Below are 26329 nucleotides of genomic sequence, written 5' to 3' on the forward strand. Positions count from 1 at the left end.
TGTAAAGACATTTGGAAAGAGTCTCATTTTCTCCTTCAACAGTTTGCTCTCTTCCACTAGCGTCTCAATCCCCTTTGGTCAAATCGGCCTCTTCTTGACCTCACTGTATCCCGAACTATCAGCTGCATTCTTCACAGCTGCAGTAACACCCACCAGAGATACGGCTGCACAGTTTCAATGTAATCCTCCTTCGTCCAATCCTTGTCAAACATTTCTTGTTTTCTTAGCCTCACACTGAGATCTCATGAGCCAAACTGTTTTAGCAAGTTTACATGCTAAAGGCCCGGTTGTCTGATCCTTTTGACACTGTGCGGGTTTTCTAAAGTGTTTTGCAAACGTTCATATATTGACTAAGTTTTTGTTGCACGCACACTTTAGCTTCAGGATCAAACTCCTGTTTAAAAATCTTTGGTTGTGTTTTATCAGAGTGCCAGAAGTTTACCTTAAGTTATCCCAGAGGTAAACTTTATGAATCAAGCAGCATTCAAGCTTCTGAGCAGACTTTCCAAACGGCAGACAGAGCAGGAGACAGATGGAAAAGAAAACACCACATGTAGCAAAAATATGATTCTGTCATCTGCCGTCCCGTGTTGTGAGCTCACCTCTGCTGTGCTGCTTACTTTCTCCAAAAAAGGGAGACACAGATTGACACAACTGGCCCTATTGGAGAACACAAACACTAAGATGAAAAAACCTCTGACCTGACAAAGAACACCGCCTTGATTTTATCTGCCTAAGATTTCTCTTTCTGTCAATTATCTTTGTTTGGCTTTGTTGCACCAAATCCTCCTTCTCCTCCTCTGTGCTCCTGTCTTTCCCCCTCTCTCTGCGGCTCTGCTTGTGTAACCTGGTGTCCGAGGAGTCACTCCTCTCTCCTGCTGTTCAGCTTTGTGGTGGTTCTGCAGGGCTGCGGCTCTCCGAGAAGGAATTTCAGCAGACGGAAAGCAGACGGCTCCTTCTCAAACCCCAGCGGTCCCGGGGGCCCCACCTGCCCTGCAATCTGAGGTCTTAGCGCTACACCTGTTGTGACTCGTCCTGCAGGTGAAGGGGATCCTTCAGCCTTGTTATTGTTTTTTCAGCTGACCAATTAGGAGCTCTGACTATTCATTTGACCGGCTTTGCTTTAGGTGCTTCTCTCTCTGTGTCTCTGCTGACTGCCCCCTCTGACTGCCTCTCTCTCCCCTCTCCCCCCTCCCCCGTCAGTCGCTGTCTAGCCCAGCCTCAGCCCAGCTGACATGACACGCTGTGGATGTGGGTGCGTGTGGAGCTGAAGGAGGAGACCTCCCTGCTGGGGTAAAAAGTTTGGAACACATTGAAAAGAGGCTGAACGCTGAAGCTCCTGGAGGACCAAGTGGAGCGAGCTGACGAAGAAGACGTGCACGCTCCAAAACCAAAAGACTTTTCAAAATACGATTTTTTCCAGCAGCAGTAGATATGAAAAGCCACACTGTGACTGTGTCTGTGGCTCTGCTAGCCCTCTGCTGCTTGCTGATTCCCAGAGGAGGGAGGAGTGCCGGGGGAATATCTTCTCTCCTGCAGGAGAAGCAGACTCAGGATCAGCTGCAAGACGAGTCCCTGGATGACCTAGAAAACGAGCAGGAGCTCACAGGGGACCCACACCCACTGGGGAGCAACTTCAAGGCCAAGAGAGAGGCAGAGGGGACTTCACAGGAGGGTAAGCTGAGTGACGCTCTCTCGCCTCAGACAAAACAATAAAATTGTTGAGGTGCACAGCGCATTGTCTGTTAAAAATGCAAAATTCAACATGTTTCATTAAGATTTGATATGATTTTCAATATTTTTTTTCACAAAGTGTTAAAAGCGTGGTTTGAATTTTGCATTAAGTCCTGCTGAGTCGATGCTCTGCAGTTCCACAACCGGCAGTCTCTACCAGCTTTGTGCATTTAGACACTGAACTGTTGCCAGTTCCTGTTTAAGACTGGATCGAGAGCATCTGTAAATTGAAATTTTCCAATTTTGACAGATTTTGATCAAGTTGTGGACTTTGTCTGGACCATTCTGACACATGAATATGACCTGATCTGAACCTTTGTCCCACCCCATGCATGGAGAGATCAGTCTTTTAGTGACAGCCTGCTTACATCCCAGGTGCACAAAGGAGCAGTCATCATAGATCCTTCCTCCCAGCAGGCTGTCACTCTGTCACCATCAGAATTCACAACAACTCACAGCTTTTACTCATTTTGAATAACACTTCTGCCGGGATATGCCGTTTCACAGTTTTTATTGCCATTTTTTGTAAATAATCTGTATTTTTATTGCTCCAATACACATCATGCTCATTTTGTCCGTTTTTGAATTAACCTATTTAGTTGCACATTCCTTTGGACTATTTATAATAACTGCACAGTTTCAAATTTTTTGATTTAGTTTTAATATTTAGTTTTATTTTCTTTATGTGAATCTACTTGCTTTGATTGCCTGTCACTTTGCTGCTGTGGCACAGAAATGGTCCCATTGTGGATATTTATAGAGGATATTTCTATTCTATTCTATTTTATTAGAACTCATCCTGCATGTTAGAGGGTTTTTGTCCTGCTGGAAGGTGAACCTCCACACCCACTCTCAAGTCTTTTGTGGTTTCAGTATCAGCCTGTAATTATCTCCATCCGTTTTCCCTTTGGTTCTGCCCCTGTTGATGAAAAGCATCCATATCGGCATGATGCTGCCACCACGTTTTACTGTGGGGATGCCATGTTCGGAGTGATGTGCAGTTTTATTTATTTACCACGCATAATTCTCCGCCTGTGATCCAAAACGTTCCATTCTTGCCTCCTCTGGCTGGAGAACCTCGTTAAACATGCTGTTAACCTACTTGGCTTGTGGCAAACGTCAGTCATGGCCTTTTTGTGGTTTTCTTTCAACAACGTCATCCTTCCTGCAACTTTTCCACAAAGTCCAGAACTGTGGAGTGCCAAACTCAGTTGTCTCTAAGACACACTCTCCCACTCACCTGAGCTGCAATCCTCAGCAGTTCATCCAGCGATACAATTGGTCTTTTAGAGAAATCCTCTAGGTAGGTTGGCAGTTGTCCTGACGACTGATTGAACAGCATTCTGTGAGATGCCCGAAGCTTGTAAAATTTGTTTTATTTTCTCTTCAAACCTCTCCGCAACAAAATCCGAGGCCTTCACAGAACATACCCACGTACGTAAAGTGATTAAATTACCCACAAGTGGAGTTTGTTTACCATTCATGTGGTCTCTGAAGACAGTTACTTGTACTTTAATTTAATTACGGGGAATCCAAGCAAAGACGGCTGAACAGAAAAAATTTCCTTTTTGCTTTCCAATTAGGCGCCACTTTGTGTTGAATGAAGTCCCAGTAAAACACACTCGGGTCAAGGTTGTAAGTTAATGTGGAAAAGTTTAGTCAACGCAAATACTTTTGAAGGTCATCGGAGTCTGAGTGAGAAAGAGAAAAAAACAGATATAGGTGTAGCTTCAGTCAAAACATCTGGAGAAAGCCCAGATGTTTGCCTAAGGTCATTTTCTTTTTTCCCAGACGAACTCTGTGCTGGTAGCCCAGGAGGTGTTACTGGTTTTGAAGATGATGATTTTTTTTTTTCTTCTCCTTTATGAAAGTCCTGGAAGATTAGTGCGGAGCGTGGCATTAATTTTCAAGTAATGCGTGAGAACATATCAGCTCTGTGCTGAGCTTCGCTGAAGATGCTGAGGTGAGAATAGTTTGCAGAGTAAGGTTGACAGATTTAGCATCCTTAGTGGTACGCGGCTAATGGAAAAAGAGAGAAGTGTTTTCCATGAAGGCTCAGCAGAGCTTCGGACGACCTAAAAAGGAAATACTGATGGATCAAAAAAAAAAAAAAAAAGCTGAAATAAATTCAGCTGTCTGGTTTCTGCCTCTCAATAAATTGCTCCCAAATGATTCAATATAAACTTTTTGAGGTATTAAACAAAAAGATTAGTACCTTGAAATTTGTTCCAACTACTTCTACTTCTACTTCTACTTCTTCTTCTCGTCTCCTCCAGGCATTTTGAGCAGGCTAAGAAGAGCCTCAGAGGACGGCAAAAAGAAGAAGAAAGACAAAAAGAAGAAAGAGCCAAAGGATCCAAATGCCACTAAAAAGCCTAAAACTGACAAGAAGGGGAAGAAGAAAGACAAGCAGACCACAACCACAACCCTGCCACCCACCACAACAAGTGAGAACAACACACTGCAGTCATGTTTCTACTGAACTGGAGTGACTTGGAGGAGATTTGCTGACCTGGTTTCTGTCTTTCTTCCAGCGATCCCAACAGAGCCTCCCACTGATCCCCCTGCTGAGCTTGACTACTTCCCTGATTCTGGTTAGCGCTGTGTTAAACTTTTTATTAACCATTCGCTGACTTCTTCTCCTGTCTTTCCCGTTTCGAATAGAAAAACGACTGGTTGACATATTTCTGCTTCACAAAAATAACCGTAGTAGCTAAATAAAAGGTAGGATCCTTCTTCCAGCAAGCTGACTGGCAGTGTGCAGCAACCTGTACCAAATGAGGCTCATTGTGTTTCTTTTTGCTGGAGACTGAAAAAAGATTTCCAAATCTCTGTATACCTTGATGCAACCAATCGACTCAGGCAAATAACTCCACATGTTGGTTAATTGAATTTGTCCCCCGCAGTTTGATTGTACATAAGACCACAACTTCAGAGTCACATAAAGGCAGTTACAAAGTCGGCCTTCTATCACCTTGAAAAACATTTCCAGGATTAAAGGATTAGTGTCCCAACAAGAAATAGAGAAACTCATCCACACATTTATCTTTGGTCGCATTGATTACTGCAACAGTGTCTTTACAAGTCTCCCTAAAAATGTTAGACAGCTGCAACTGTTCTCACTGAACAGGTCCTCACTGTCCTCTGTCTATTAGACGACTACTGGACAGCAGAAGACGACTACTGGGGGGCTGGCACCACTCCATCTCCAAGCACCGAGCCCCCGTACCTTCACAGGGTAACAGACGACCTCGTGACTGACGCCTACGATGACTACTGGAATCCCATTGAGGGAAAGCCATCAACCTCACCCCCCGACAACTACGATGACCTCTGGAAGGAAATTGAGAAGGAGCCGTACGCTCCTGTGACCGATAACTATGACACCTACTGGAAGGAGCCGGACCCGACCCCCGAGGCCCCTGAGAAGTACGGCACAGACGACAGCAATTACTGGGATGCGACAAGTACGTCCGGGACTCTTTAGTCCTCCTGGTTTTGTTTCTGCAGCCACAACAGTGAACACTTTTCTGCACTTTGTCTCTTGCAGAGGTCAAAAAGATCAGCAAGTTTTTCCGCGGGTGCTGGAAAACTTTGACACTTCAAACATGTTGTCGTTACTCTGTGTTTCCAGTGTTTTGCCAAAAAAATTTTTGTTCTTCCAGCATTTTTCCTCACTCACTTTGTGTTCAATTATCTGTTAAGTTAAATGACTCTTAGTTTTGTCGTTTAAATTCTTGCTCTGTCTTGTTTTTTCAGTCGAGCTTCCAGATAAATTCCCAGACGGAGAAGAGGTCAGCCCCGAGATCATAGTGGAAACCCTCCCAGGTGCCTGCTGTCACACAATGATCTTAGAAAAATGAACAACCAGCTTCCCCCCCCCACCCCAAGAAAAAGATATGGCAAATTTACAAATCAAGCAGTGAGACTTTTCCAGGATTTAGGGACATATGGAATATCTGTTCCACTTGTGGCTTTCATTAGCACATGCCAATGACATTACAGTGAGTCCGTGCAACAACCTACGCTACATTTGCAGACAGGAGTGGGTGGGTTTGCTTGGATCCACTAAGTCAACAAGACCGTCTACAGTTTTGTTGTGGCGTTTGGAGGCGCCCTGTCATCAGATCCCAACTAATTTATGATTCCTGTAAATGTAAATTAAGGCTCTAACAATCTGATTATAGTGAGGCGTCACAGAAGCAGATCTGATGTTGTGGTCGAGCAAATCGGGGCAGGGCTAACGTGTAAAACTGCTGATTAAATGGCGTAATCTCATAAAGTCTCACTTATAAAGAAGTAGATGTTTTTAGATGTCAAAATGGGGTTTTCTAACTTTGTTCTGTGTGTGTGTGTTTTGTTTTGTTTTTTAACACAGAAGAACCCACGACATCTGCTCCATTTGAGAGGACCTGGTATGATGATTACGATGAATACGGAATGAGTAAGCGAGCACCCACGGGTCAAATATGTCCCAAAAACCCCCACATAGTCCTTATGACTCAGAAAGACTAGAAAGGAACAAGCACTCAGGTCATGAAGTTCCCAGATTAATAACTAATCTCTGATAATCTTTTTGTTTCCCGGATTTTGATCTTGAAAGCCAATCTGCTGTAATTTCCTCTTTCACAATTATGCACCTCGATGGCTTAGTCTGCCAAGTAATAAAAATTTCAAGGGATCTGGATAATCTTGCAAGCTTCTATACGTCTGAGACCTACATGTTCTTTTGTAAGGTCAATATCCTTACAAAATAAAAGCTGATCCTTCACAAACTTTTTCTCTTTGTTTCCATGTTTTAAACTGGAGAGACGTGCCTTGGTGAGCGCTTCCATAAAGTAACCAGTTCTCTTTTTTCCGCTGCAGGACGGAAAGACTATGACACAGATGAAAAGTGGGTAGAGAAAGAAAGAGAGCGAGCCAGGAAGGAGCGAGAGAGGGAGGAGAGAGGTAAGGGAAGCCAGATGTGGGCTTACCCAAACCCTTTTGGAAATTATCTTTCTGTGCAATTATGTCGATAGACGCCAGTGCCTTTGACCTAAGAGCAAAAGTACTACGGGACAACAAAACAACGATCTAACATATTTGCCGCTTTCTCGTGTCTCTAATACGCTGCTGCAGATGTTGTGAAGAGTCTAGCTTTAATTTGCACGAAAGGGACCGAGGTTTATCCAATCAAAGCAGAATTGAGATCAGGCCTGCTGACGGTTCAGAAGTCTCCCGTGAGCTAGAGGGAAAACAAACAGAGACGAAACCGTTTTGGTCGGATTGGAGCTATGAGGAAAACAGACGCCATGGGGGCGTCTTCACCGGGCAAACTCAAAGCACGCTCAATTCAATCAGTCACTACGGCTGCCACCTGTTTGCAATATGCATTCAGGTTGGGGAGTAAAGTTCAGAGAAGATGATAAATAACTCAAACAGGAGTTGGGGTCAAAAGGTCACCTACAGCAGCCACAGTCTGCTACCGATTGGATTTTTAGCTTCACTCGAAGCAGATGTTTCCATAAGCTAACGCTGTCTCCTTTAACATGGATCTGCAGAAGCGTTCGGTGAGACAAAAGCAAAGAAAAAATAATTGTGTTGGAGCGTCGAGTGCTCCTCTCTGGGGAAGAGCTGGTCCAAAGCAGTATGAGCCCCTAAACAGAATTGGATTTGGGAGTCCTTCCAGCTGCCGTCAACTACCACAGTTCCAGTAATATTCCCTGTATGTCAGCCATGTCCAAATACATTAAACTTCACGGCCTTCTCTTGGGTTTACAGAGGTCAGAAAAAGCAACATCCAGCAGTTCTATATTTGAAATTGACTTCATGATACAAAGGCAACAGGAGCTTAAATAACAACTTGTTGAAACCAAAATAAGAAGAGAGCCATCGCCGAACGCTAACAGCACAGCAAAACGTGAAGCTTATCGGCTACAGCAGCAGAAAGCCTCAACGACAGCTAAGAACAGGAAACGGAGGTCACAATTCACACACTTTCAACCAAAATTGGAGAATAATAGAGTGGAAAAAAGACATTTTCTGGTTGCTTGAGTTCTGTGTGTACTTCTAAATGTCAATATCTTTACTGAACTCTAAATATTTTCAGCCAGACTGCAAAGGCATTATCAATCAGGTTGTTGTTTCCTTACTTTGAATGTGCTTTGGGACGGTTCTGTTTGAGGTCAGGATGGCCTGAGTTTTATTAGAGCAAATCTGGACTGAAGGCCAAGTCATAACATCTGGTTTTGTTTTTAAATTACTTCCCTCCGCCAGACTCCAGCCGTTCACATCCTCAGGAGGAATTTTAGCAAGTAAAATGTAAAAAAAAAAAAAAAAAAAAAGTAGCTAAATTGTGTCTGGGCAGAGAAAGTAGAAAAGCAAAATAAATAAATTCAGGAAAAACGGTGCAATTTATTTTTTATTCAGACCGCTCTTCTGACCCCCCCAGAACGAGCAGAGAAGCTGAAGGAGGCCGAAGAGCGAGCCAGGAACAGACCACGTGTCTTCAAGGAGCCAAAGAGTGAGTCAGTAAAATATGGAAAAGATGGTGAAAATCTACTTTTTTTTTTTTTTTTAGCGTTTCATCTCATTTTTTTGTGCCTCCACATGTGGCAGGATGTCCTCCTCTGGGGATGGAGTCCCATAAGATCGAGTCGGACCAGCTCACTGCCTCCTCTATGTCTCAGTACACCTTCTCTCCTCAGAGGGCGCGCCTCAACATGCAGGTAGGCAGTCAGGGCCGCAGTCTGAATACGCCACTCCATTACCCGTTAGCAGCTTTGGAAAATACAGTTACTGCTGAGACAGTCACTTCCATTAATCAGAGATTCCCATACACAACTGAGATATTAAATCAAAAGCACACTTTGGCTTGCCGTTTCAAAGTCGAGAAAAGCGTAAATTCAAATCAAATCGCGCGGCATGTTTTGAGTTTAGAGCTCAAACCATCAGCAAGCCAGAGGACTGAGCAGCAGACTCTCTGGTCTGTGTGGTTCCCAGGGCTCAGAGGATGAGGACGATATGAGAGGTGGAGCGTGGTGCGCAAACTCAGAGGACAGGATCCACTGGTTTGAAGTCGACGCTCGCAGGGAGACCGAATTCACCGGAGTTATTACTCAAGGCCGAGATGCCCTGAATAAGTGAGGAGCAAACACACACACACACGCACACTGGTACGGTGTGTTTCATCTCAGTAATAAACTCCACATGCGAATCTTCTGTTGACTCATTTCAGGAGCGACTTCGTGACATCCTACTTCCTGGCCTTCAGTAATGACAGCAGAGAATGGACCACCATTCACGACGGATACGCAGACTGGGTGAGTTGACCTCAACCTTCGTCGCCTCCTCCTTGCTCCACCGCTGAATCGCCGACCTCCCGTCTCCCCCGTCTCGTTCAGCTGTTCTTCGGAAACAACGACAAAGACACTCCTGTCATGAACCGGCTCGCCGAGCCCGTGCTGGCTCGCTACATCCGGATCATCCCTCAGAGCTGGAACGGCTCTCTGTGCATGAGGCTGGAGGTCCTGGGCTGCCCTCTGCCTGGTGAGCCCCCCCCACAACCCCTTGAGAAACACAGTATGAGACACACAAGGAGGAGTGTGGTTTAATCGGTCTCTGCTCTCAGACCCAGGTGATGCTCTGTACAGGCAGAATGAGGTGACTCCTGTGGATTACCTGGAGTTCAAACACCACAGCTACTCCGAGACAGTTGAAGTGAGTATCCCTCAAAGTGCATCCTGAGGACGATTATCGCTTTAGTCCACAGTGTCTTCAATCAAACATCAAATTTTGTGTATGAATTTCTTTGTACAATTTTGGCTTAGTATCTCCTCTGAATGTGTCGTTCTTTCAGAAAATTGTCTGTTTTGAGTTTGCATACTCCAGTTAATGAATAATCAATCACTAAACTAGTTGACAATTGTTTCAATAGTTGATCCGTCACGATTAATCTGATTAATCGTTTCAGTCATAATAACTATATCATGGCAATTTCAGACTGTGCAAAATTGACATTGTAAAAAACTGTTAAGCATTAAATATTTGTTGCCCATTATGTTTTAAGAATCACACCTGGCAGAGACGATGGTGCTCTACGATACTAGAGGTCTCACAGTGACTGAAGCATCATAGCGATGATGGATAAGAATAAAAATGTCAACACTGTTTTGATCACAGTGTTCAACAATCCTGCCAATGCGTAATTTCCTAATGTGGTGCCGCCCTAATTAAAACTAATATTATCCAAATAGTCCAGTACGGCCGTGTTGCTTTCTAAAATGACAAACACGATGTGAGTCTTTGACTCACGGCTTGTTGTCTCCGTGAGCAACACTTCACATGCATCATTTCTGACTCATCCAGCTGATGAAGTCGGTACATGAGGAGTGCCCCAACATCACCAACGTTTACAGCCTGGGCCGCAGCTCTAAGGGACGAGAAATCATGGCGATGGTCATCTCTGGAAACCCCACGGAGCACGAAATAGGTGAGAATATGAGCGTGACTGACACACCTGTCCAGTTAAGGTTTGCAATTAAAACTAAACTGGTAAACCCTGATTGAAAAAAAGAAAATACAGCTGTGTCCTGAACGTATCACCTGGTAGTAAAATCAGGTAGACGTGCAGGTTGTGGTTAACAGAGAATGACAGGCCTTCTCCACAGGTGAGCCGGAGTTTCGCTTCACGGCTGGTCTCCATGGGAACGAGGCAGTGGGGAGAGAGCTGGTCCTGCTGCTCATGCAGTACCTGTGCAAGGAATACAAAGACAGGAACCCAAGGACCCAGCGCCTGGTGGAGGGAATACGCATCCACCTGGTTCCCTCTCTGAACCCTGACGGGCACGAGACAGCTTTCGAGGTGGTGAGTGGAAGAAAAGCAGTCAAGCCTATCGGGTCAACCTGCAAAAACAAACAGAAGAAACTAACAGGAGATGCTGTCGAACCAAAGTCGGTGCACTCATCAGCTGATTGCCTCATGTTTCCTGCTGCAGGGCTCGGAGATGAGCAGCTGGACCATGGGACACTTCACTGAGGACGGCTTTGACATCTTCCAGAACTTCCCTGACCTGAACAGCATCTTGTGGGATGCTGAGGATAAGGGCATGGTGCCTAAACTGACGCCCAACCATCATGTGCCAATACCAGATAACTTTGAATTCAACACCTCGGTAAAGAACTCACAAATAAGTCTTAAAGTGCTTGCTGGGTTAGATGTATAACACATTTGGCCTTAGAAGATGTTTTTAACACTTTGAGAACATTTTCTGTATGAGCATATACCTGACGCTGCTGTTACACCCGAATTGCTGTTTTTGTTCTACTCTTTTCAGATGTGTTGAATCTTTATCTTTCTGATTTTGCTCCAGATTGCTATGGAGACCAGAGCCATTATTTCCTGGATGAAAACCTACCCATTTGTGTTGGGTGCAAACTTCCAAGGCGGAGAGGCCATCGTGGCCTATCCTTATGACAGTTTACGTCTCAACAAGCCTGCCAAGAGCGAGCAGTCCCGCAGCCGCAAGAAGAGACAGTATGACATTTCCTCCGGGAATTTATTGCTCTTCTTCTCTGCATAAATGTTTGCCTCTCAGGTTGTTTTGCTTTGCAATTCTTCCTTCCTCTTCTGCCACATAAATCAGAGTTGTTTTGAAAGGCTTAAACTAGAATAACATCCCTCCAGGTACGAGGATGAAGGTTTTGATGCAACCGAGTGGGGAAGGGGCTACCAGGAGGAGCCAGAGGAGGACTGGAGAAGTCGAGGATACGCAGAGCCAGAGGAAGAGTGGCGAGGTCATGGATACGACCAAGGATACGACCCCGGATACGAACATGGCTACAACCAGGGTTATGGACACAGAGAGGAAGAGGAGGACGACGGAGGGCGCGGGGCTGGATACCACTACAGTGAGCCCGAAGACGAGCCCCGACTGACCCCGGATGAGTCCCTGTTCAGGTGGCTGGCTGTGTCGTACGCCTCCACGCACCTGACCATGACCCACAACTACCGCGGGTCCTGCCACGGAGACATACCCGCAGGAGCAGTCGGCATGGTCAACCGGGCAAAGTGGAAGCCCGTCACCGGGAGTAAGTAACAACCTGCTGACTGCTTGAGAGGTAGCACACCCTGGTGGATATGATATGCAACTACAACAGGCAGTCAAAGAAACGCGCACTTTAAAAATGTCCTAAACCTAGAAGCACACCCTTACAGGTTAACCCTTATAAGACTCTGTCAATCCTGCAGCTGTTCTGTCAGGTTGAGGTTCTAACTGTGCAGATTAGTCAAGTTCTTCCACACCAAAAGTCCCCCTTCCAGGTGTTCATGGACTTTGCTTTTTACAGTGATACTAAATCATGTTTGTCACAAGGTGAGAAGTATTAAAATGTCTAAAACATCTTCAAATACTTCAACACCAGAGTGTCTTTTAGTGAAACTAATGGGTTAAGCCCTGACCAACAACCCCACAACACCATAATTGGCAAAACAGTCAGACAATTACTGTTCTTGGGGAATCCGTTAAATCAAGACCATTGGATTGCCAGACAAAGAGGTAATATGGTTCCAGTTAGTACGTCTCCAATGCTTTTGAGTCTTGTGGGGTGGTTTTGCATTGCATTTGGTGATATAAAGTTCAGATCCAGATGTTTAGCCATGGAAACACATTTTATGATGAGGTCTGTGCTATTCTTGAGCCAATCTGAGGTTCAGAGGTCTGTGGTTATTGAATCCAGTCAGCTTCTGCACACTAAATGCTTCAGTTGTTGTCCCTACTCTGTGGCCAAGTCGCCAATTGTCATCATAGTTGCACTAATAGTTTCCTGTGGAATGTTTTGTAACAAGGAAATTTAGCAAATGGGCTTCTTGTAACGATGGATTCCTGAAATTCACCAAGTTCTTGAGAGCAACGCTTTTTTTTTTTTTAAAGCAAATGTTTGTAGAAACAGTTTGGATGCCTGGATGCTGGATTTTATGCTAGAACACCTGAATTTGTTTAATTTCCATTTAGAATTAGATTTTTGAATCAAACTGAATCCAGTTATTTGGAATAGGATTCATCCTTTGTTTTGGTCACAATGGGGACAAAGTTAATGTCTATGTCTGTGATCTTCTGTCCAGGTATGAATGACTTCAGCTATCTTCATACCAACTGCTACGAGTTGTCCATATTCCTGGGCTGTGATAAATTTCCTCATCAGAGTGAGTTGGCCCAAGAATGGGAGAAAAACAGGGAAGCGATGCTCACTTTCATGGAGCAGGTGAGTCACAAGAATGCAACCTGGTCTGGATGCAAGTCAGATTTCATCATTGCTAAATTTCAAATCTGCTACTAATCGTCTCCTATTCCAAAAACCCTAAACATTTCAAGGACGTCTTGCCTTGAAAATCAGTTGTCCTCCAGACACAATCTCATTCAGACATGAGTTATATAGAGTGGTTTGCTTTATAAAGTCCTTTGTGCAATTAGATAAAATCATAAATTACTGTTTACCAAACAGTCTCTTGTGAGTGGAGGAAATGAAATTAAAAGCTTAAAAGAAATGTAAACATCTTTTTTTTGGTCTGTTTTTCACAGGTGTGCAAAACAGACAAATTCCTTTAAATGTTTACTTATTGAAAGTGCAGAATTACAGCATGTTTTATTAAACGGTAAGGTGAGAACAAACAGCGTGTTTCCTCATGTCTTGTCATTCCTGCTCTTTAGGTGCATCGTGGCATCAGAGGCATTGTGAAAGATCAGCAGGGGAATCCTATTGCAAACGCCACGATCTCTGTGGAGGGAATAAACCATGATGTTACCACAGGTGACAACACTTTATCCCCATTTAAACACATTTACTGCCCATTTTCAACTCCGATACTTTTAAACATGTGTATCTGCCTTTTTTTTTATTACCTCAGCCCCAACAGGGGACTACTGGCGGCTGCTGAACCCGGGGGAGTACCGGGTGACGGCGAAGGCCGAAGGCTTCTCCTCTGAGACCAAACTCTGCGTGGTGGGTTACGAGTCCGGCGCGACCTCCTGCAGCTTTAACCTGGCCAAGTCCAACTGGGACCGCATCAAACAGGTGAGGTCACACTCTGACCCGGCTTAATATACAGCACCTCTCAGAAATATCCATATCTCCTTCGACTTTTTCCACACTACCACCACGAAACAGACGTTTGTCGAAATGTTCGACATCTGCTCTCGCCGCAGTGTAAACAAAGGTTTGCGTTGACTTCCTCACAGATCATGGCCCTTCACGGCAACAAGCCCATTCGACTCAGTTACAGCAACTCCAGAGCACAAACCTCTCTGCGCAGCAGCGGCAGCAGCAGCAGCCAGAAGCGTGGCAACGGGATTTCTTCAAACTCCAACGTAAGTCCCCAGCGCAGGAGGATGCTCAGGATTGAGCGTCTCCGCCGTCTTCGGCAGCAGAGGTTAATGAGGCTGAGGTTGAGTTCGACGACGACGACAATGCCCACAACGACAACGACGACGACGACAGCAGCTCCAACAACATCGTGGTACGACTCGTGGGGATTAGGGGAGGTAGAATCCTTCACACCTGTCCTGGATTATAACTACGAATACAAGATTGACGACTATTAAACCAAAAAAATAAAAAACATCCAGCTTGTTTCAGTAATCCATTCCAGGTTTGTAATTGTAGTTCTTGTTGTCAGTTCAGTCTTTTTTTTTTTTTAAGAAAAAAAAAAACAAAAAACAAATGCAGTGAGAATGTACATGTAACTACGGTGAAAAGTTCCCGTTACACAACTAAAAACTAATCCATGTTTATAGACATTTCTGTCCAGCTCAAAGTCCACGCTGTTATTTTTGTCTCTTTTGTAAATGTATGCTTCATGAAAAGATGTTTATTGAGAACACAAATTAAAAAACAAACAGCTGAATTATTTACAATGTCAGTAACAGTTTTTACAAGACATAATCGTGTGGAAAGCAGGTCACGATGGCGGCACCATCAGAGGCACAGGTGGGTCCTAATAAAACTGATAAAAACAACTGTCTGTTGTTGTAGTTTTTTTAATAGAGTCTAGTCTTTGTTGCCTGTTTTAACAACTTCAACCTGAACAGTAAACAAAAGAAAACAAAAAAAGCTTTTAGTCCAGCTGATCCGAGATGAAAACAGTTCTCCTGCTAATGACTGATGTTCATCTCACTTTCTTCATCTTCGTCGGCAGAGAAGGCCGAGAAGAAAACCGGCTCGCACCGCAGGGTGCGCAGGTTGACCAGGCAGGCGGTCTGGGTGCTGCTGAAGTCTGGCACGGTCACCAGAAGAACTTCCTGTCCGTCAGAACCTGGCAGGGAGGAGACAAAAACTTAAAAGTACATAGTGACAAAACTGATCAATTTTGACCCAATTCCTTCACCATTTTTCCCCCTCTGATAAGCCTGTCACTATTAGAAATTAATCAATTAATCACACAATGCACTAAAATAAGCTTCAATATTTTCTGAAGGGACACTTTGTTTAGAGAGACACCACAATCCATTTTATTTATGGTTATGGTTGTGTGTTGTCTATTTTCTTTTTATTATTATTATTATTCTTGTTTGTTGAGTTTTATTTTGAATATTTAAAATATTTTCCTGTGTTATGGTTTTTTTTCCCCCCTTTTCACAAAACTAAAGTGTATTAAGCCATTACCAATATTATACTTAAAAAATATCTCAAAACATCATCAGTTATCCCAATAACCACTGGGACAATTTATCGTCCAACAAAGTTTATCACCATGACAAGCCTGCCCTCAGCATTTCCCAATGTTCTCTGTTCTCTTTAGTCCATTTTTCAAGAATAAACACAGTTACGGTAGATATCGCTATGGTTGTCAAGACTTTATACACAGGTTATGCAAAGAAATAAAGAAAAGAAATCAGGAAGGACTAAAACTGAATAAACTGGCAAACAGCTCTTTTTCCAGAACTGGAAATACTTCAAATGTAATCCTTCCAGGAAGTGGAGGGACCTTTCATCTGTCACTAACCTTGGATGAGCTTAGACTCAAACACTGGAGCGTTGCCACTGAAGTACACATGGGGACATTCCTCCAAGATAAACGGATCTCTTTGATAAAATGGGTAGCAACCTGAAACAAAAACACTGCTGTCATTACCATGTGTGTATGTGTGTGTGTGTGTGTAGACTCACGAGGACACAACACTTCTTCCCCTCCACCTTTCAACCAACCTAGTGTATCAGGAGCCGTGGGAGCCAGGTGCCGGAGCCGCAGTGTCTCCTCTAATATCTCCAGGTGGCTGTCCATGCTGCTGTACTTCTTGATGTCACACACGTTCTGACCTGATGTGCCTAAAAACCTTTGCAGAGAGAAACCAAACCAGAGCTGAGCAACCACTTCTGATGAGACGGAGTGCGTGTTGTGTTCGCATTGGGACGCCGCCTACCTGACTCCGTCGATGTTGGCTCCGTATGGATTGGAGACCAGCTGCAGGGTGGGGTACACGGAGGACAAAGGGAACATGCATCTGTGGAGGGGCTGCTGTGGCAGGGTGTAGTTGGTGGGGTCGTACTGCCCTGGCATCACATCCACTGGAACGGAGGCCTTACGACGAGCAAGAAGAGGCAACGCGACATCAGACATACAATCGACTCCTACAAGTCAACTGAAGCTTTTCCTTATCACTTTCTCTTTATTATTAACAACATGTCGCAGTCTGTTTATACAACAGTAATTATGCAATCTTGCCAAATATAGACACCCTCACTTCCTCCAGCAGAAGCACAACAGAAAAGCGAATATTAACGCTCCACATCTCACCACCAGCTGGAGCAGCAGCTCATCAAGCAGGCGGATGGCTTCCACACTGCCGGCCTGAGTCTTCTTAGTAAGATACTTGGCCTGAACGACATACAGATATTCAATATCTGACATGTTAACCAGTTAACAAGATAAATATGTCTAAGAGTTGCTCTATTTATTGAATTTTTAAGCTGGTCACCTTTGTCGATGCATCTTTGTCCTGGGTGCTTTGGCTCAGCAGGGTCCCGGCCAGCAGGACCCTGGAAATGGTCGCCGCCCCGCTCTGCTCCCCCGCGTCACCGAGCTGACCGGTTACCATGTCGACCAGCAGCTGCAGACCCAGCATGCTGTCGGCCTTGCTGCTGCCTAGGCCGAGCCCCGAGGCCAGGAGCACGAACCTGAGCAGAGGGATCGGTCAGAGGCGGGCCGCCGACGCAGACGGACCTGGGATCGTCACGTGATTTCGGCTTACTTGTCACAGCTGAGTGTCGGTCTGGGCGCCTGCGAAGGGAGGTCAGCCGCGCAGAAGTCCTCGACGGTGAACTTGCCGTCGTTCTTCTCGGCTCCAAAGATGGCGATGACGCTGCCTGGGGAGTGGGAGGAAGACGATAAATGAATCTGAAGACGCGTGGGTCTGTGGTGAGGTGATGTGCAGTGATTAACTGACCTGTGACACACTTGTCCCTGTCAATTTTGCCCTCCAGTTTAATCCTCTGCAGCTCATCCTCCAGAATCAGTTCGTCCGCTTCAGTGATGTATTTGTTTCGTGCCGGCTGGGGCAGGAGGTTGTGCTGAAGAAAAATAGATAATCATGCAGTCGTGTTCAATCAATTGGATGAAACGTTCCAATAAGTCTCATTTGTCAGATTAAAAGTATCTTTCGAAAATAACAACCTTAGATCAGATATTAAACATACTTTTCATTAAACCCACATTTCCACTTTTAGAAATACTTTTTTTTTATCTGTCTCATGTAATATTCTAATTTTACATTTCATGTTTTCATTAACTGTTGTGGAAAAATCACCATAATTAACAGAAATAAAGGCTTTCAAATATCCATCTCAGTGTTTCACTTTATGATAAAGTTTCTAAAATAAATGGGACATTCAGTAATATTATAATTTAGTGAATGGGTTTGTAAATACTAGAGCGACCACAAAGTACCTTCCAAAAATAATAACATCCTTTAAATAGAAATGGGTCTCCTTGATTTGGGTAACTTATGAATTCGATCTAAATCTTTCCATCGTAGCTCTGACTACAATCCAAAGTTTCCATCTAGCACTTTGCTAAGAACAAATCGTTTTCATGTTTTGGAATGGCCCATTCAAAGCCCAGGCTTTAATCTATCAGTACCTCTGTGGCAAAGGTTAAAAACATTTTGATGTTCGAAAGCGATTTCCATCAAATCTGAGACAGTTTGAAATCTAAAATATGTAAAAATGATACTGCCGAAATGCGCAAGGAAAATATATTTAGTACTACCAGAAAAGATTTAGATCTTCAATCGCACCTAGATGTGGATTATTCATAAACAACTAATTAAATAAAACCACTTTATAATCAAAAGCTACTATGCATTTCTTTCCTTCTGCAACATTCAACAAGGTTTGCCGACCTCCTCACTGATCTCCTTCAGAATAGATGGCTGCAGGTCCATACGCTTGAACAGAGTCCCTACAATGCAACACTGCTCCCCTGTTTCCAGGTCACACAGCTTCCTGATGTGCACATCTGGACCTAACAAGAGAACGTTTTAAAACAGCACATTTCAGGGTGAGGTAGGTGCTTCATATGTTCACAATGAGTTAATTTACTCTTACCCCACTTGTGTTTGGCTCTCTCTGACAGCAGGGGTCTCATCTCCATGAGTCGTGCCGCATAGATGTGAGCATACTGCCTATTGAAGCTCCGCTCCCCGACTCGGTAGCGCTCGGTGCGGGGGCTGTAGTCCAGCGAGGTCCTCTCAAACACCGGGCCCTGGTCCTCCGAGGCCGGGCGGCAGAGCAGAGAGGAGCCCTCCCTCTGAGCACTCAGGTCGGAGAACATGTCAGTCCTGGAAACGTGCTAGTTATTATCACCTAAACTGGTGCTGCTTTTCTGTCCACCGAGATACTCAACACACAGTGAATGTAATTGTTGCATAACATCACTGTTGCAATACTTTTGATAAAATGTAGCGACTTTACCTGGTAGAAAAGTAGGTCTGGGGTTGGTTTTTCCGTCTTAAATGTGGTATTTTGAGGTATCTTCCGATTTATCTCCAGGAGAACAAAAACAGACAACAATTCCCGCGAAATTGCACTCTCGCGGCACTATCTCGCGAGATCAATCTATATTCTCGCGAGGAACTGTGGACAGCGCATCCAACGCTGCAGGACACACAGACCATAATGAGGGATAAACCGTATTAACGTCTATGGATAAAACTTTACTCTAACAAACTCTCTTCTTGTTCTTCTTTTTTATTATGGCAGATCGCAAACAAATTAAATATTAACCGTCTTCCGAAAGTATATATTCAATAAATTGAACTTCAGTTCGAGCAACAAAACCATATTTTTAATAGTACTACTACCACCACTACTACTACTACTACTACTACTACTGATAATAATAATAATAATAATAATAATAATAATAATAATAATAATAATAATAATAATAATAATAATAATAATAATAATAATAATAGGGGAAAAATATACACTAGCACGTATTTAAAATTCATAAATCGACATTTCAATTATTTTCCCCGATAGTTTAATTGGAAAGAAACGTTTGCTAAGCTGTTTCAGGTATTTTAAACCCGGGTATAGAATACAATGGTTCCCTTTCACTGTAGTGTTTAATAAACACGAGATGAATATTAATAAAATAAACAACGTGAGAACGTTTGGGGTCAATTCAAAAACAGGAATGCTACAACTACACTTCAACTTACACAGATTATAACCTCAAACCAGAAAAAAAACATATTGCAACTAATATCTTACAGCTAAAATTCCATATTCAACAAAAACTCTATGTTGCACAAAACTTTACATAATGTTTACCAGCTTCTGAAAATCCTAAATAATAGCAAATGCTTCAAGAATAACAATCTATATTAATATATATATTTTTGTTTTTTAAATCAAATTACAGGAATAATTTATCTTTTCAATTATATATTCTTTGATGTCCTTTCAGTTGCTGGTATTTATGTTTAAAAAATAGTGACAGTAAAAAGAGAAGGAACTCAATATTTAACAGTGAAATTGCAATGTCCGATTAACCTAATGCTGTGACGCTCTTTTTTATACGAAGTGGTAGATTTTGTTTAATACAATGTAAGCAGCAATGACTATAGCATGACAGCATGGTGTATTATAAAATGAATAGAAACTAACACTAAATCGTAAAAAAATTTACAGATAAAATGTTCAACCATTCTCAAAATTATTTTTCACCCCTATTTATTTAAGACGTAAATGAGAATGTGTCGTGCATTACTTACATTGCACAGTAAATTTCCCGCAATCATTCACACAGCAGAATATTCCAAAGTCCGAAAAACTGCTATTCTTCACAAAAAATTTTTTTGCTGCCTTGCTTCCGCTTGACTTTGTGATCTATGATAGCTTTTTTCTGCTTATTTCACTGTTTTCTTACCACAACTAATTTTCATACTGTTAAAAAATGTATGACAAAAATTAAAAAGATAAAATAATGTCGCTCATAGATGACGTCACGACACGAACTCTTTCTGTCGTACATTATTGAGGTCACAATAGCGTCGCCATTTTCGCTGCTCTTTGTGCGCCTCGGTCTGCTAAGTCTCTCTTGCTTTTAGCACGGTTTTCGTCGACTTTTTAATTCACATTTGTTGACAAAACATGCAAGGCTACAGAGGCCCCCAACAGAACCACGGCCCCAACCGTCCGGGGAACCACCTCAAAGGCGACGGGCCCAACAGCAACGGACAGCAGCCGGAGCCTAGCGAGCAGACCAGCCCCAACGCGGGCTTGACGCTGGACCCGCAGAGCTTCAGGAAGCCCGGAGAGAAAACCTTCACCCAGCGGAGCAGGCTGTTCGTGGGGAACCTGCCCACCGGAGTCACCGAGGAGGAGCTAGTGAAACTGTTCGCGAAGTACGGGAACGCCAGCGAGATCTTCGTCAACAAGGACAGGGGTTTCGGGTTCATCCGCCTGGAGACCAGGATCATCGCGGAGATCGCCAGAGCGGAGTTGGATGATTTCGTGTTCAAAGGTAGACCCATCCGGGTGAGGTTCGCCACACACGGCGCCGCTCTGTCCGTGAAAAACCTGCCGGAGTTTGTGTCCAACGAGCTCCTGGAGGAGGCCTTCTCCGTCTTCGGCCAGATAGAGAGGGCTCTGGTGATCGTGGATGACCGGGGCAGGCCCACGGGGAAAGGCATCGTGGAGTTCACCGCGAAGCCAGCCGCTAGGAAAGCTCTAGATAAGTGCAACGACAGCGCCTACCTCCTCACAGCATTCCCCCGGCCCGTCACCGTGGAGCCCATGGAGCAGTTCGACGAGGACGAGGGTCTGCCGGAGAAGCTGATCAACAGGAACCAGCAGTACCACAAGGAGCGCGAACAGCCCCCGCGGTTCGCCCAGCCCGGCTCGTTCGAGTACGAGTACGCCATGCGCTGGAAGGCCCTGATGGAGATGGAGAAGCAGCAGTACGACATGGTCGACCGCAACATGAAGGAGGCGCAGGAGAAGCTGGAGGCCGAGATGGAGGCGGCCAGACACGAGCACCAGGTGATGCTGATGAGGCAGGACCTGCTGAGGAGACAGGAGGAGCTGCGGAGGATGGAGGAACTCCACAACCAGGAGGTGCAGAAGAGGAAGCAGGCCGAGCTGAGGCAGGAGGAGGAGCGCCGGAGGAGAGAAGAGGAGTTGAGGCTGCGCAACGAGGAGATGATGAAGAGGCAGCAGGAGGGCTTCAGGGGCGGCTTCCCCGAGAACAGAGAGCAGGAGATGAGGATGCACATGGGGGGCCACGGCATGGCCATGAACAGAAATTCCCTGGGTGGGAACTCAGGTGCCGCCGGCGCTGCTGGCATGGCCGCCGAGAGCGCTCCTTTGATGGCGGGCTCAGGTAGCGGCAATCTGCCCGGAGGGGGCCAGGGCGGCTTCCCCAGAGGGCTCCCCGGCCCCGGAGACTATAGCAAGCAGCGCAGATTTTGAATCACATGTCTGTAATTTTTCTCCACCTCTCCTCATTTTTCAGCTCACTGTATGTTAAAGTTTAAGGTAGTGGATGTTACCCTTGAACTTTTTTAAAAAAAAAACAACATTTTTTTTGTACTTTTTCTGGTGTTTTTTGAGTCGTTTCAGTACTAATGCGTTTTGTCCAAATGAGCCATGCATTTTATTTTATTTCTGATTTTTTTTCTTTTGTAGGGTAGATAATGTTTTTGGTCCTGAATATGTTACATTTTCTGTAATAAATTCACAATTCCTTAAAAAGAAAAAGAAAGTGTTTCATTCAGGATAGAAAAGCTTCACAGCACAATGGTGGCTGATATTTTTCTGCACACACCAACAACCTCACTTTTAATGACTACACTTGTTAGGATCCTCCTGTCTGCTACAGATTTACAATCATTTCTGTGGTCTGACTGGCTGGTCCTCAAACAGACACCAGCTCTTAAACAGGTTTTCTTACAGTTGCAGCTAATACTTTAAAATTGTTAGTCAAAATGTCCCCATGTGAATCAGCGTATTGGACACTACAAAACATCAAAAGCAGACGGCTTCTTTTCCTATTTCTATTTTGTAAAAAGGGCACAAAAACTTAGAGATGCTGCTGATTCTTGACTGGAGATTGTCAAAATCGCAGATGTCACACACGAGAAAAAAGAAAAAAATACTGCTAATTATATTATGCCACATAGTTTTGAATCAAAGGGAAATTTTAATTTGAATAAACTGATCATCCACATTTATGCATTAAAGAAGAATGTCCTTGCAGTTTATCTGATTTGTTATTAAATGCAGGAATGTGCACAAAAGCTGTTTGGCTGATGAGTTTATTCACAAAAGCTGTTAAGATTACTGGATGCAACTAATCAACAGGGGAAAGAAAATAGATTTTGTACATTTTTGACCTGCCCATGAAGTAAAAGTTGGCTGTCAGTAAGAGACTCTTGTAGTGAAATTTAATGGTGCCCTGGGTTTAATGACAATGTTGCAAAAACTAATTTGAAAAAATTGTCCAATTTCTTCTAGTTTACCAGAAAAGCAACAATTGTCCAAAACGCTGTTAAAATATTTTTCTTGATGTTTACACTTATGGATGACACGTTATTTGACGGGGTGTGTATAAGACTGACATAACATCTGTCATAAACATGAAGGAGTCTTTATGAATGTCTATGACTGTTGTAATGAAGTGTCATTCGGTAAATAATGACACTTTTAATGCCAAGTTGCATTAAAAGGCCATTGAAGTGCCAACTTTGCATTGTTTTACTAAAGTGCAATTATTTACAAAACAATGCAAAGTTGGCACTTTCAATGGCCTTTTAATCCAACTTTGCATTAAAAGTGTCATTATTTACTGAATGACACTTCATTACAACAGTCATAGACATTCATAAAGACTCCTTTATGTTTATGACAGATGTCATGTCAGTCTTATATGTCAATTTTGATACATAAACGTAAGACAAAATGTGGATAAAATAACTAATTTTAGCAGCAAATTTAAGGTAAAAAAAAAAAAAAAAAAAGCTCATTGGACAGAATCGTATGCTTTGAAGATTGTACCTGTAAGTTTCCTATGAAAGTATTGGAGGCTTCTTTCAGCCAGCTGATGAACAGAAAAGAAGGGGAAGGGACTGGGATACATTATTATTTGCCTTAAAATGAAAGAATCACATAATAAAAAAAAATGCTCTTGCTCTTTTGAAGCATAACTTTTTAAAACCTTAGCTTACCCTGACACTGTTAGCGGGCCCATGCCTAATGTCACTCTAGGTCGTCACGAGTTACAGCGCAAGTTCAAGTTGTTGGCAGAAATAAAAGCCCAAAACGTCTCATGTAAAAAAGATAAGCAGAAACTATGTACATACAGTGTGGTTTTAATTGGAGCTAAACAATATAGCAAATCACTGTTTGCGTAAATCTAAAGGACAGCTTGGAAGCAACATTTTGGAGGATCTTTTCTGTTCTCCGTTTGATATAAAGTGTAATAAACATCAGAGTACGGTCATGCTTCACTTGTTGAGCAGTCAGCTGGATTCCCTCTCTGGATGCTCACTCCTGGCATTTAATGATCAAGATGATGAAGACAAGTGAGTGAAGGGAAATGTAGCTTCTTCACAGTTCGCACCGTCGTCACAATATCCAACACTGACATCATATGTTCAGGTTTTTCTAACATCGCATTCTTACGCAGGTTTTCATTACAGACTCTTGTTCTTATTTTTTGTTTTCGTGTTTTAACCTGTGTGCGTTTGCATGACTCATTTTTGTCTGTCACTTTTATATTGTTTAAATCTCATTAAGCAAATAAATTTTCATTCTCAAGAAAAACCTGTTCCAACCTTTGCTGCTAGTGCGCCTGAGTTTCCCGCAATAAAGGATATTTCTATTTTCTATTCAGTTCTTTTTGAGGCTTTTTTTTGTGTGTGTGCAAAATACAAAAGTTTAATGGAAATGTACAGTATAGACAGGTAATAAAACTAAAGGAAGGAAATGACTCCTGGTGTTTTTGAAATCAGTTTATTGTCTTAAGGTTTTCAGTCTTTGTGAATGCAAAATGAAATTTATTTATGTAAAAATAGGTTAATATTTAGAGTAATCAAGAGAAGGCTACACCTGAGTTGTCACTGACAAATTTGTCCTAAAACTGGAAATGAGTACAAGCAAAAAGAAGTTATTGAAATAAGACAGGTTCATGCATTAATGACTAAGGAAACAACAATGATAGGTAACATTTTATACTTTGTAATAAGACACCAGAGAAAGTGCTGGAGGAGTTCGGCAGGCGTGATGCGACAGCTCAGAAAGTTTAACATTCAACAATAAATATGAGTTCGGTGTAAACAATTCATTTTTTATGTCACTTAGGGGTTAAAGGACAGAAGTTTTCATGTTATATGCATTAAGTGGATGAGCTGCTGATGATTCTAACCATAATAATCACAGGCGCAAGAAAAAAAAAAAGGCTTATAATTCACCATTGGTATAATTATTAGGCAAGTCTTATTTTTAGGGATTATTTATATTATTTACAAAGACAGTGCTCTGTAGCATAAAATGTTAATAAACGTCAAACATAAATATTTAAGAATACAACATGAGGTTTTGGCTTTTTATAGGAGAATATTTCTATGTACACAATAATTGGGAAACTGATATAGTGCACAGTTATACCCAACAAATGAAAAACAGATATTTTCTCATCTCGTTTTTTTTTGTTTTTTTTTTTTTAGATACTTCTGTTAAACTTAGAATTATAAATAAACACCTCAAAAGTTCCCAATAAACATTTCTGACAAGAGAAAGTCAGTTATCAATATAAGCCTTTCACTGATGGAGTCAAATTTAGATTTTTCTTCAGTGCACCACAATCTTTTTTTAAACCGTATTCCCATTCATAGTTGAAATATACATGTTGACTTTGTTATGCTTGAACTTTTAAGTATAAAAATTTATTTTCTTTGCGTATTATTTTTATATAACTGGCTTTACAAAGTATTCTCATTTGCATAAACAATTCTTTCGTCATCATTTTATATTTTCCTTGTTTGCTTGGATTAAGGTGGATTATGGATCCACCGTAATCCATTTTACGGTGGATTTTTTTTTTAACATCAGTAACTTTTTGAGTTTTTTTTTTTTTATGTTTCCAAGGATTTTACTGCAGGGCCAGAGATGTTTCCCAAAGCAAAGATCTAAGTGAAGCTTTATAGATGAAACAACGAGATAATAAAACACTGCAAATATGTTTTAAATGTTACAAACCTCATTAGAAATGAAATAAATAAGGTCTGTGTCAAAGCACTTTGATGGAGTAAAACTGTTGTGCTTAACTGAGACACTTTCGAATAAGCCACACTTGATTGACAAACAATAACTTAAAGACATTTTGTTTTTTTAATAAAATAAAAAATCGAACAGCAATCTCCTTTAGTGGCAAATTGATTGTTTTCCCTGAGCGCTATAAAATGGATCTAATTACAGTAAGAGATAATTGTAGCGTACAATTATTACGGTCATAAAATAGTTTTAAAATAGTTTTATATATCGTTTCTGATGTTTTTTTTTTTAAAATATATACATCTGGTAGTGAAGATGGCGCTATCAACCTGTTATCTGAGTCCAAGAAGTCACCTTGGCTCGTGATGCAGCCAGAGCAATGAAAACCGATAAGAGTGTGACAGTAAAGAGGGGAAAGTGTTATCTGAGCGTCGATCTGTGAGTTCAAAAACAATTCAGAGGAGCATTTCTTTGACACTCTGAACCCTGACGGACCAGATCCGTGATTCCTCTCTTCCGCTGTCACGCTTTCAAACACCTGCGGACTAAATCGCTGCTGAGAACTATGAAAATAGATCGTGTTTAAATGCCACAATGTGTTTTATTTATATTCATCTAATATGTGGTATGTTACATATTTACATAATGTATTTTTTTATTGTGTTACAGGAGGAAACGGAATGAGCTGTTGCTGCTTTTCAAGTGCAAAACAACACGCACATCCTCTGTGGCATTTCTCATGAAAAATATTCAAAACAGTATGCAATTCATATTGTTTATTCTATCTATTTCATATTAAATAACTTTGTTTTTGGTAAGACTGCAACTTTTAAGCTGA

At 42.5% G+C, this 26329-nt stretch overlaps 3 protein-coding genes across 4 annotated transcripts; 2 read left to right on the forward strand and 1 right to left on the reverse strand.

Moving 5' to 3' along the window:
- Positions 1-873: 873 nt before the first annotated feature.
- On the forward strand, positions 874-14729 carry aebp1b (AE binding protein 1b). 2 transcript variants are annotated; one of them, XM_044111960.1, is made up of 23 exons: positions 874-1041; positions 1204-1675; positions 4011-4181; positions 4269-4328; positions 4890-5201; positions 5494-5562; positions 6113-6178; positions 6601-6684; positions 8168-8239; positions 8335-8444; positions 8719-8858; positions 8954-9038; positions 9120-9264; positions 9347-9435; positions 10084-10207; positions 10386-10582; positions 10713-10889; positions 11088-11251; positions 11402-11805; positions 12839-12978; positions 13425-13524; positions 13622-13788; positions 13953-14729. In XM_044111960.1, exons 2-23 carry the CDS (start codon positions 1435-1437, stop codon positions 14313-14315), a joined length of 3480 nt encoding a protein of 1159 aa, XP_043967895.1. In that variant the 5' UTR covers positions 874-1041; positions 1204-1434; the 3' UTR covers positions 14316-14729. The 2 variants fall into 2 exon arrangements, with proteins under 2 accessions (XP_043967895.1, XP_043967896.1); XM_044111961.1 differs by lacking the exon at positions 874-1041 and having other exon boundaries at positions 1162-1675.
- Positions 14567-18862, reverse strand: pold2 (polymerase (DNA directed), delta 2, regulatory subunit). The gene is made up of 11 exons (XM_044111962.1): positions 18682-18862; positions 18316-18548; positions 18111-18232; positions 17157-17280; positions 16962-17076; positions 16689-16887; positions 16508-16588; positions 16134-16291; positions 15919-16046; positions 15716-15817; positions 14567-15025 (listed from the first exon to the last, which is right to left on the reverse strand). Exons 2-11 carry the CDS (start codon positions 18539-18541, stop codon positions 14865-14867), a joined length of 1416 nt encoding a protein of 471 aa, XP_043967897.1. The 5' UTR covers positions 18542-18548; positions 18682-18862; the 3' UTR covers positions 14567-14864.
- A 1095-nt stretch (positions 18863-19957) lies between these two features.
- nono (non-POU domain containing, octamer-binding) lies at positions 19958-24107 on the forward strand. Its single transcript, XM_044111963.1, has one exon. It carries the CDS (start codon positions 20371-20373, stop codon positions 21688-21690), a length of 1320 nt encoding a protein of 439 aa, XP_043967898.1. The 5' UTR covers positions 19958-20370; the 3' UTR covers positions 21691-24107.
- Positions 24108-26329: the final 2222 nt, after the last annotated feature.

The sequence above is a fragment of the Gambusia affinis genome, linkage group LG03 (assembly GCF_019740435.1).
Source record: "Gambusia affinis linkage group LG03, SWU_Gaff_1.0, whole genome shotgun sequence".
In the NCBI taxonomy this organism is placed as follows: domain Eukaryota; kingdom Metazoa; phylum Chordata; class Actinopteri; order Cyprinodontiformes; family Poeciliidae; genus Gambusia; species Gambusia affinis.